The 11,223-nt window shown below is 40.0% G+C and overlaps 1 protein-coding gene across 1 annotated transcript in view; it reads right to left on the bottom strand.

The window, feature by feature from the left end:
- Window positions 1–4,365: 4,365 nt before the first annotated feature.
- PDE3A (phosphodiesterase 3A) overlaps window positions 4,366–11,223 on the bottom strand; it is a 222,608-nt gene continuing 215,750 nt past the window's right edge. The window contains exons 15-16 of the mRNA XM_053943940.1: window positions 9,250–9,490; window positions 4,366–5,880 (exon numbers count right to left, since the gene is read on the bottom strand). Coding sequence (XP_053799915.1) covers window positions 5,633–5,880; window positions 9,250–9,490 — 489 coding nt within the window. The 3' untranslated portion in view covers window positions 4,366–5,632. The remainder of the gene's footprint in view (window positions 5,881–9,249; window positions 9,491–11,223) is intronic.

The raw sequence follows: 11,223 nt of genomic DNA, 5'->3' as shown, positions 1-11,223 counted from the left end.
TGTTGTTTTGCTAAAAGAAAGTGATGAAATTCAAAGAAAGATCACACTAAATTGCTCTCAAAAGTACTGGTGCTATTTTGCTCTAAATCAAAGTTTGACTTCAATAATAAATAATTTTGCAAGCTCTTCCAGTGTTTCTTAAGACAGCTGTCACTTAATTTCTATTATTCTTTCATCTGTTCAAAATCACTTAACATGTATTGTTCTCCAAGATCCCTGGACGTTCTCACTTGTTGATTCACTGAAAAAATAGGAAAAAAAGAAGACTCTCCTGCTTTAATTAATGGGAATAATTATCTTCTCTTTAACACTGCCATCATTTTGACTAATACTGCAACATCAAACATAAATTAACCTCCCAGAAACCCTATGCTTACTCCATTTCAGCAAGATTACATTTGCTTTTGAAAGAAAAGGAAAATAAATTTTGTTTTATAAAATCTATTTGATAATGGACTATGATTTCCTTTCCTCCTTCCCACAAAATGCAGGTTTCACTTCCTTCCTGCCAACCCCATCAACTCGAGGACTGACTACCCCAGCTCTGAGCTGCCAGCTGAAGAATTCCCAAGTTCCAAGGCCAACGTGCAGGGCTGAGGCTGGGCAGAGCAGGCAGCCCTTAGTGCCTGCAGAGAGGTGCATCCTTCACTCTGGGAACGTGCTTCTGTCTCATCTTCTGCCCACGAGGCCATGGGATGCTCAGCAACTTCTCATCCTTAAATTGAAACCTTCCCTCCTTCCAGGTGATGCTGGAACATCTCAGCTGTGGCAGGACTTGCATGGACTTTGCACAAGTACTTCATTAACAACCAGCACCAACCACAGAGCTTGTGCTGCATTTGACTCATGGCTAAGCTCTCAAAAATGCTTAGGGTTCCTTTTGAAAACTGACAAAATCCTCTAGCATTCCAAGTCAGGTTGTGACAGAAATTCAGAATTTTTAAAGGAAACAAATGAACTTTATGTCCAGCATGGAATGCATAGAATGGGACTTGGGAGGGAAATTTGCTTAGATGCCAAATGGTACCTTTAAAAGCATCTATTTGAACCTCTGTAGCCTTAACTTTCTTCCAGATTCAGACCACCACGATCTTAAGAAATTCTGACAGTGGTACACTAATGGTAAAGACCTAAATCCATCTTTAGGCTGATGATGATGCAGAGAGAAGTTCACACGTGATGTCAGAATAAAAACTGATGAAAACTATCCTTGAATTACTAACAAAAGCTTTCTCAAATTACACCTTCCCTGGGAACCATTTCCTGCCATAAATATGACCATGTTTGCTATGAGAACCTGCATGATGTCACAGGGGAGGGCTTTGGTGACACACAGCTCCAAGTAAAAGATTTCATTCACAGATGAAGGCCATCCAAAATCCTGCCAAAAGCACAGTAAAATCCCTTTTCCCTAGATTGTTGCAACTCACTTCTGATGCACAGCTTGCAACATCTCATCAAACACCATCTTCCTACTGGAGGGAGTAGATTTTCAGAGACAAGTGTCAAACTGCTCTGCTCATTAGCTAAAAACAAACCAAGATTTTAGAATTAGAGCATAAATATAGAGCCTAGTAAACGATGTCCCTTTGAAAATTTGAAACTATTGTTTTTAGACACAGTATTTTTAGTTTCTTTAGAAGCTAATGTCTTACACTCCCTCTAAAAGAAAAGGTAATTAAATTGTTTGGGGCTTTCACACTCTCTACTTCCACGTGTTTCCTCTGCAACACAAGAGTAAGGAGAAAAGTTATATTCCATGGTAAACACCACGTAGCTATCAACAAAAGTGCCAATATAGGGACAAAAGTGTTTACATGTGATTGCTGTGTGACACACAGAGTCCTTTTGTCACTGCACTGGGAGCTGCAAGCACTGCAAAAGTATTTCAGGGAAACTTCTGGACTAGAAGGGAACAGGATCAGACACCAAGTGCCATTAAAGTGGGGAAAACAAAATATCCAAATGGAAGAAAACAATCTAGTCTTCCTCCTCTTGTTTTTAAAGAACAGAAAACTAAAGTACTTTGGGTTTGCCACTGCAAAACACTGTTTAAATGGGGGTTGCTTTCTTTAGTGTCTACCACACTGCTTTACATATGGTAGGTACCAGGAATTCATATCAACACTGTAAACAGTCCACCTAAAACAAGAACATTTTGCTGATTGAATACAATTAATTTTCTATTATTTGGTTTTTCTTCCTAAAAATATTTCTTAGGCTGTGGATTATTTGGTGATTGCAACACCAAAGGACTGCACAAAGTGGAAAACCTTCTGCCTCCAAAAGGCTGCTGTAACTGCAGGTGAAAAGTTTTGCCTCCTTTGGACTAGAAAATATTATAAAGCCCTCTAAATTACCTGCTTCTTTATCTATGAACCCCAAAGTACAAAAAAAAAAAAAAGGAAGATTTTCACATTATTGACATAAAATCTCTCTGGTATTTTCTTTTGTGTTATATTTAAGCCAACCTGGAGATTTCCTGATCATTGCCTGCCAAACATGCACTTCAAAGACTGAGAATCAGATTCATAAGGAGGGACCACCTGCAGGAACTGGATTACTAACAACTTGAAGTGAGGAAAAAAAAGTCACCTCTTACCAAGCTGAGCACTTGCAGCCACTTGAGCTTCTTCACTGGAATTTCCTTCTAGTTTGGATAAAAACAACAATCATTTTAATTCTGTCAGCAATTTCTTCACCATAAAGGTCCAGTTCAATGACTGTTCCCATGAACAGGCTGGGGTAGCAATGGTGTATCAATTTCTAACAGCTGCCTTGGCAATGCAGAAAAAGAAATTAGAAGCTGACACTAATTTTACTTAATGGCAACCAAAAATGATGACTAGAAAAATATAATGGTTTCATTTCAGCACATTTTTAGATAACTTTTCTTAGTTACTCTTAGTTGTTTTCAACCCTATGTATGCCAGTTTAGAGGAATATGTGAAACTCTGCTTACAGGATTTTGCCTCATTCTTGAATGCTTCTTCATAATTTTACCAACTGGGCACCCACTAACACTTGCTGCAATAGAATTTTTTTCCTCTTTCAGCAAAAGCAATATAAACCCCAATATTAAAATCCAATTGCAGTGATTATGCACTGAAAATTGAGAAAGAAGTGCTTGGAGATGTGACATTTTAAAGCATCTCTGTAAATTTCATTTTTAAAGGATAGAATGAGGCATAATAAAGCCTTCTCATACTATAAGGTATGCATATCACTTGTACAAGAAAAGCCCAAATAAAATGATCAAAGTGACTGAAGAGATATGAAAACAATGCAAGCTGGTATTGGTGGAGACTTGCTGAGATCTTGGAGCCAACTTATTTCTTTTGAATGAATTCTGCCTTGTCCTTTCCCTTTAAAAAAGCAGTGCGATTTGGATCTTTGCATTCCTGATTTCACTGGAAAACACTTCCTAAATATTCCTGCTGATGAGAGCATTCAGAACCTGCCCAGTCACTCTGCTGAAAGGCAAACACATTTTCCACTGGCAAGAGGAGGACAGGAAAATATCAGGAAAATGCAATCAGCAAAACCCCCAAATTCTCTTTTGAGCAAAACCTAATTCTGACAGAAATGCAAAGCAAGGGGGAACTCTGAAGTGACAGCACACCTGTGATTGGCTTTGACAGAGAATGTTTTCCAACATTTTGGGGAGGTGTCAACAGGATCATGAAATTTGGTGAACGTGTAACAATAGCAAAAAGCGATGGGTGCAATGTCAGAAATCCAACACAGAAATGACTTCTACAAACTCTGCCTTTCACAAGGAATCTCACTCTCACAAGCAACCCTCTTCAACTGATTGCAGAATCAAAATAGAAAAAGCATACATAGTCAAAGGAGTTCTGAGAGATACTGAAGTTTATATGTATAACTCTTTCTGTAGGAACAAATCTCTAAATTGCGGGGTACTGCTTGGTGCTGCCAGTCCCCAAGAGCATTAATATTTTAAAGCCTTGATCCTGTAGACCGCTGGCTTCCCAGAAGGGTCTGTACAGATTTATCAAGACTTTGTTTGTGGGGTTTGGAAATGGCTACACTGTATAAAAATGTTTTTGTATTTATTTCTTAAAAAATTATCTTTACAAAACAACTTTTCCCTTTTTTTCTTTTTCTTTTTGTTTTCTTAAAGATATCATTATCTACAGGAACCCATAAAAATTTTTCCATATTTACATCTAGATAGCTAATCATTGACAAATATATCGTGAAATAAAATATTGAAAGTGAATATCCAACCTTTTAAATAGACATTTGGCTCACAGCATAAACAACAGAGAAAACAAATGAACAGAACAACAACAACAAAAAAAAAGATCTGCTGTTCTTACAGGCCCGATCTTTTTCTTTCTGTTAAAAAAAAAAAAAAAAAAAAAAAAAAAAGAAAAGAAAGAAGGAAAAATATATTGGTGGGATCAAACATGCTGCTCCTAAGCAGAATGCCAGCAACAAACTGCTCCCATGCAGCACCTCACACTGAAAACCCAGGTTCTCTGAAGCCCATGTGAGGTCCTGGGACACCGAGTGCCCAGCCCACGCAGGACTGGCACCCTGCAGCTCCTAATGCACCCTTTGCCTTCTTCTGGGGAAGGCCCTGGCCCCCACATTCCCTTCTTTTCTCTCCCAGCAGTTTAGCTTTGTTCTCCAATGACACATTTGGTCAGAGATGCCCAGAGGCAGGGGGTGAGGGCAGAAGAGGGCCGCGCGCCCCCGCGCCGCCGTCCACCCTGCACGAGTGCAGGCAGGGCCAGCCTTCTCCAGGGGCACAGATTGCTGTGCCATGCACTTCCCCCCTTTGCCAAAAACCCTCCTGGCACGTCCCTTTCGCCAGCAGTCCGGGAGGTGCCGAGGAGGAGGAGGAGGAGGTGATGCCAGCACAGCTGGGTAGGGCCAGAGCAGCGCCTGGGCTGCTGCTGGATGGAGGCTGCCCGCAGCTGGAGTGCAAACTGGGATTGGAGGGCTGTGGGAAAGCAAAGCTCCTCAAAATTGTTCCCTTGCAGGCACGAATTCTCTACAGTTCTGGCCTTCTGTTTGTTGTGGTGTGCTGGGATGTATGCTACAGCTGGTGTGGTAAGAACTCAGACCATGCTGTATTTCCTCACATCCACTCACACTTGCAAACACCCCCTCGCTCACACATATGTGTTTGGCAGGATATATCAGCATTCATATAAAGCTTTGGAACTTTTATCCCTCAGCATTAAGAGCAAAAAGCTACTTAACTGGTACCTTACTGTTAACTGCAAATGTGCTTCAGAAGCAGCATTTCCTCAGATAACTTTCTCCTGTAAATATCACAGTGACCATAATATATCATTAAATGTATTTTGCTGAAGTGTGCAGCCAATAACCCTGGCTAAATATATATATATTTATATAATTCCACCCACCCCCAAATCTCTTCAAAGAAAGTCTGTAAAGCCGGTGTTGCAGTGTGAAAGCTTCCTTGAGCATAGGAGTTTAAACAATGTACCTCACCATAAAAAGGAAAGAGAAACAAATTAAACAGCTGTAGGCGCATTATCCCATACTTCTACAGTGTTGTGTCTAAATGCTGTGCTGGCTTGAGAAAGAGTCTGTGCACGAGTCAATCTGTCTTAAAATACTGCTGTAAATATTGTCATTGGTTTGGTTCTACAGTTGTGTTCTCCTCTTCATCCTTCTTGGCCTTCCCTTTCTCTTCCTCCTCTTCCCTGATGGCCTGGATTTGTTCTGAAGATTGGTGCAGTGGGGATTGCTCCGTGCCTTGCTTCTCTGACCCAGCTAACCTCTCCTCATCCTCAATCACTTTCTGCCACATCTTGTGGTTCTGAAGCAGGTGCTGAGTGATCTGACAGTAGATTTTCCTCCTCTTGAACTTCTTCTTTCCTGTAAAACACCATGTGACATGAATGTACTGGTTTCTATTGGAGAAGGAAAAGCAACTGAAGGCACAGGAAGCAGACAGAGTGTACTATGACAGATTTTAAAACCCCAACATTTGAACAGTGTTAAAAATTCAGAAAGCTGTGCCTCTCCAGATTTTGGGGAAAGCAAACTGGTTTCCTGCACAGTTTGAGCCCCAGCTTCATCCTATCCCAAGGCTGCATGCTGTGCCTGTGTCAGCTGCTTACAGAGGTATGTAACCTTTGAATGACTATGCATAAAACACATCGCTGAGCTGTTTCTGCTCATTTTACATCAAGTTCTTAAAGACTCTGATCAACACACATTCAATTCTGCACTCTCCTCACCCCCAGTAGATCCCTGCTGATTGTCCTACGGAAAAAAAAAATAATCCTGATCATTTTCCTATGTTCCATTTTCAAGGAAAATGGAACCACCATTGTGGTGGAGGTTACCTTAAAGCTTAAGCACAACATTGCTCTGGCACCAGCCTGAGCACTAAAGAAGCACTCATACACCCAAATGCTATCACAGGGAGCTTGCTTCTCTTTGGTTCTGAAGCACCAGGCCCCTGCTCTCAGCCTACAAAGTGGTTTTGTCCCTGGTGGTTCTCACAGCTCCTGACACAGCTGACACTACAATGTTTTGCTGTCTGAAGGGTGGTTTTTCCCCTGTCAATATACCCTGTCCAATACAGATTCCTAACTCCTTAGCAGTACAAAGTTTGAAAAATTTTCCTGTTCATTAGCAGTGACAATGGCCGTCACAGAGCTGAAATAATAACCCCTCCAAAGACAACTGCTGATTTTTCCTTAAAGAAGGTGACGTAGAGGAATGTTTTGTACCAGATAAATTTGCGTGGATTAGTATTTGCAGGTTGCCTGAAGTATGTCTGTGTCAGGATCCAAAATGTTTAGCCCTTGAAGCTTTTGAACTGGAAACAAAGAGCTTTTCACTGAGAACAGACCAAATCCAATTCAATCCTTCATTAGAAAGCCCTTGGTTCCCTGTAGGAAACCTTCAGGTTTAGCACTAATAAGAAGCCCCTATGCTGCCAATGCTACAGCAGGACATTCCCTCCTGGGTTTCCCAGGCGACCCCACATCTTGCTGCTCTCTGCAGACACTTGCTGTGGTGTTAAAATTTGTCTGAATCACTAAAGACTGAGTCTGTTTAATTCTTATACTTGCATAAAACCTTCAGGGAAAGTACACACTCCTGTATAGTAAAAAAAAAAAAAATTACTTAAGGCTACTTCAAGGTTATAACTCTTAAACTGATCTCAACTGCTTTAGTGAATTATCAGGAACTAGATGAAGTGTTTTCCACCACAATTATATTTCTATCTGCCTCAAAGCCATTGTCATCAAAAGATCTTTTACCAACATCTATACCAGTCTTAAGGTCTGTGCATCTGACATCTCAACCTTTTATTGCTTCACTGAGAAAGTTTAGAAAGTACAAAACTGAGTTGGTCACAGGCACACATTTCTGTGAGGCCCCTATATTGACACAAAAGATGTCACAGAATCCTGAGTAAGGTCCACACAGCCACAGAGAATTTAGGGGACCTGAAGACAACCATTTACCACACATCAGTATGATGGAGAAGAGGAGCATTCCCCATTTGGTACCAAGGAAGTAGAAAGAATTTGTTGAATATTTCAAAACTTCTGATACATTAATTTTTAAAGCTTTGAAAACCATAGTTTTCAAACCATAGTAAAAACACCAGGCTGAATATTAAGGTACTGTAACAGGGTAAAAAAGGAAACAGAAGATCACTAAAATCAGTCTGCAATGTGAAAAGGGTTAATAATGACCAGTGTTTTAACCTGAAAACAGCATTATTTGGCTACACTAATGGTGATACAGAAGATAAGTGAATACAGATATTAAATGAAAGGAAACCAAGGATTTCAGAGTAAGATTACAGACGTCATGGATATAAGAGAACATCCTTCATATTTTTTTTTTTAATACAGCAGTATCAGTTTCAGGTTTTGGGTCTGTGTTAATTACCAGTTGCAGGCACTTCCATGAAGGCCAATCTGCCACAAACATGTGGCTCTGCCTGTTACAGAACTGATAGATCATAAGGTGATCATAAGGATCAAATTAACCCATGTGTGTTACATTACTTGATGTTTACTGTTCTCTAAGAGATTTTTTTTGTGCGTGTGAACGTTCTAAACCTAAAATATGTACAAGGGTGTGTGTGTGAAAAATAGCAATGATTTCTTAAATACAAACTGTTTACCTCTGGATCTTACTAGAGATAAAAGGTTAATTCTGCACATCAGGAGACATAGATTTTAGTTCCACATCCATATGTGACTTACTGCACTCATCAAACCTTTGTCAGCTTTCCCAACAGGATACAGGGATGATACCCAGGCAGGGCATGAAAGAACATGTGTGGGAAAGAACAGAAAAAGTGAGGCTGTTGAGGAAAAAAGTATTGGTATTTCATGAGTGCACTTTAGGCTGCTGTTTCCTAAAACTTCTGGATACAGGGGAGAGAGAGAAAGATGACTCAGAAGAGGGAAATAAAGGAAAAGTAGTAGAAAATTCAGAGGGAGAAAGAACATGAAAGAAAGGAAAAGGTAATGCAAGATTAAACTGATAAAAGGAAGAGGTCAGTATTACAGCTGCAGTATTTTCTCTTAAAAATCACTTCCCACAAGTGCCTGAAATCTCCTTTCAAGGTAAAAAACTTTCATCTCAGTACCCAAACATTGGCAGTGCTGCCTTTCTAGAGGAGAAACAGGAGAATATGAGCTTTAGTTACTGGTTAACCAAGTGATGCAGCTCCCAGCACACAACACAGCAATGAATGCTCAGTGCCAATTCTCTTCCCACTCTTCTCCATGTTACCTTGAAGAGATTTGCATTAAAATGATTTCATTGTTAAAAACTCCTTTACTGCATCAGCATTTCAGATCCTCTTTCTCTTATTCCTGTTTGTCATGTTAACTCATGGAAATGAGAGTGTTTTCCTTGAAAAATCTTCTCCCAAACAGCCTTTTCTAACTGAAATTCTTGCAGTCTATCAACACCAGTCCTGAAAGAGTCTAGAAAGCCCTCATGGCACAGACAGGTGATCCACCACCAGAAACCCCAACTAAGGTAGAAATAAGTGGTAGGTGTGAACCACATTGGTGCTGAAACCATGGAGCATCTCCATTCACAATGTAAGTGGCTACAGCTTCACCAAGGACACCAAGGGCTCACTGTCACTCTGGAGGAGGCCCATGCTGAAGCTGGCCAGCTCACAGCCTCTCTCTGCTTAGTGTTTTGGTCACAACACAGAGCTTGTTTCGCTGGAAAATGGAAGCGTCAACCACTTACTGGATTCGGCGTTTTCACAAGTTTCCATTTCTGCCGTTTCCTCCTCTTCCTGCTCATCAGTGTCTCCTGACTCGTCACTCTCTTCTATCCATTTTCCTGGCATCAGCCCTGCTGAGTCGTAGGAGTTGCAGAGTGGTCCCACGATGTGAGTGATGAAGGATTCCTGGAGGTGTGCCAGCTGAGGAGCGGAGCGGTCCATGAAAGGGCTGATGGGCAGGCCCAGGCTGGCCTCTTCATCACCCTGGAGAGGAAGAACAGCCGTAATTCCTCTGAGCTAAATGAAACAAAGCCATGCCACAGAAAGGAGGAAAGCATACCCAGCCAATTAAAAATGCTGGGAGGACAACATCTAAATGCCAGCCTGGCTCTTCCATCGTGGCATTGCCACAGAGCCATCGTGTCAGATGGGCAGAGTTACAGCTCTTTTCTTGCAGGAGCTGATACCAGCCCACTAGCAATAATGTGAATTTAACAAGGAAGAATTTAACAATGACTCTGCAGAAGGATGCCCCTAGCCCTGAACTTTAACTTGAAAATTGTTATTTAATTTCTTTCTTCACCATATTAAAAAAAAAAAAAAATCCCTTCTGACTGCGTGATTGCTAAATCACAACAACCTTGTTTACAGGGAATAAGACAATATCTACAAGACAGGGCTATCTCACCAGACTAGCTTTGTTATTAATTTCATCCTTATTAAAAGTAACCTGGAGATGTCCTTTTGGCATATTTGTTTCCTGTGACTATTAGAATGATCCCAATTAAAGCAATGTATGACATCCATTTGCTCAAAACCAGTAAATCTTTCCCATGAAGCTTTTTTAGGGGAGAGAAGGAGGCATGAGATGAGTTTTTTTTCCCCTCTTCTCATGATATAAAGTAAAACTTCACTGCAGAGCCAAAGCTTCTGGTGATACCAGTGAGCTTTCAGCTGAGCAGACATGACAAGACCAGATGCCGTCTCCCCCCCGCCCAAAAAATATCCAACCTCCCTAATCAAGCCTGATATATAACTGAACGCTGTAATACAGTACAGAGTTCTCTATTATGGGATATATGTTAGAAATTGGAGATGCATTTTCAGTTTCCATTATGTTTGCTTATATTTATCTCCTTATAATGTAAATTTTTGAAAAGTAATGGTCTTCACAGCTGACCATCACCCTGCCTGTATCTGTATTTGGTAAAGGCCAAAAAAAGAGAGCTAAATTTTGAAGTATGTACAGCAAATATCTCATTTCCTTGTGTTTTGTTTGCTAATTTTATAATAACCAACCCTGAAATGTTATGTGCAATCATTAAAAAACAAAATATTTGTGTTGACAAAACACTGAAACATGCCATCCATTCTTGAAATAGCAAGCAAATTAAGAAGAGGTGACACCTTGCTCTTCTTTACAGAAACATATCTGAGATTTCCCAGCTGTGAACGGGGAGAAACACTGACTTTTGAAATGTTTACAAATTCTTTTTTTATCGTTCTGTTAAAACATGATTTATTATGTGAAAATGTCTTGCAGTGTGTTGCTTTTTATTCTAATATGTCTATTCTGTCTTCAAATAATTATGCTGGACATGTGAAAAGGAGGGAACATCCTGCAACAATATGACACAGAACTTTTAATATTTTGATACAACATATTTTTAATAAGCAGTTTTTATTTATATGGGAGTGAAATTCTTGAATGGAAATAGTATTTATTGTAACAAAGATATTTCATGATTTTCACAGCACAGGTTGAATTCACATATGTGTGCTTCTTGACAATACTTCCAGGGAAATACAAACTTCCCATAAATTTCTCCTTTTTGGAAATGAGAATATGAAGACTCTTCTAGTCACAGAAAAAATCTAATGCTCAAAAGCTTGGTGAAGATGGTCTGTACACCTCTTGTAGCATATTACATTAAAGAAAAGCAGCTTTTAATAGAGATAAAAGAAAGTGAGAGTCTAACTTATCCTCCTTAATGCCA

This window comes from Vidua chalybeata, chromosome 5, assembly GCF_026979565.1.
Source record: "Vidua chalybeata isolate OUT-0048 chromosome 5, bVidCha1 merged haplotype, whole genome shotgun sequence".
Taxonomy (NCBI): Eukaryota; Metazoa; Chordata; class Aves; order Passeriformes; family Viduidae; genus Vidua; species Vidua chalybeata.
The sequence above is the reverse complement of the archived record's forward strand: the minus strand, read 5'-3'. Positions and strand labels throughout refer to the sequence as shown.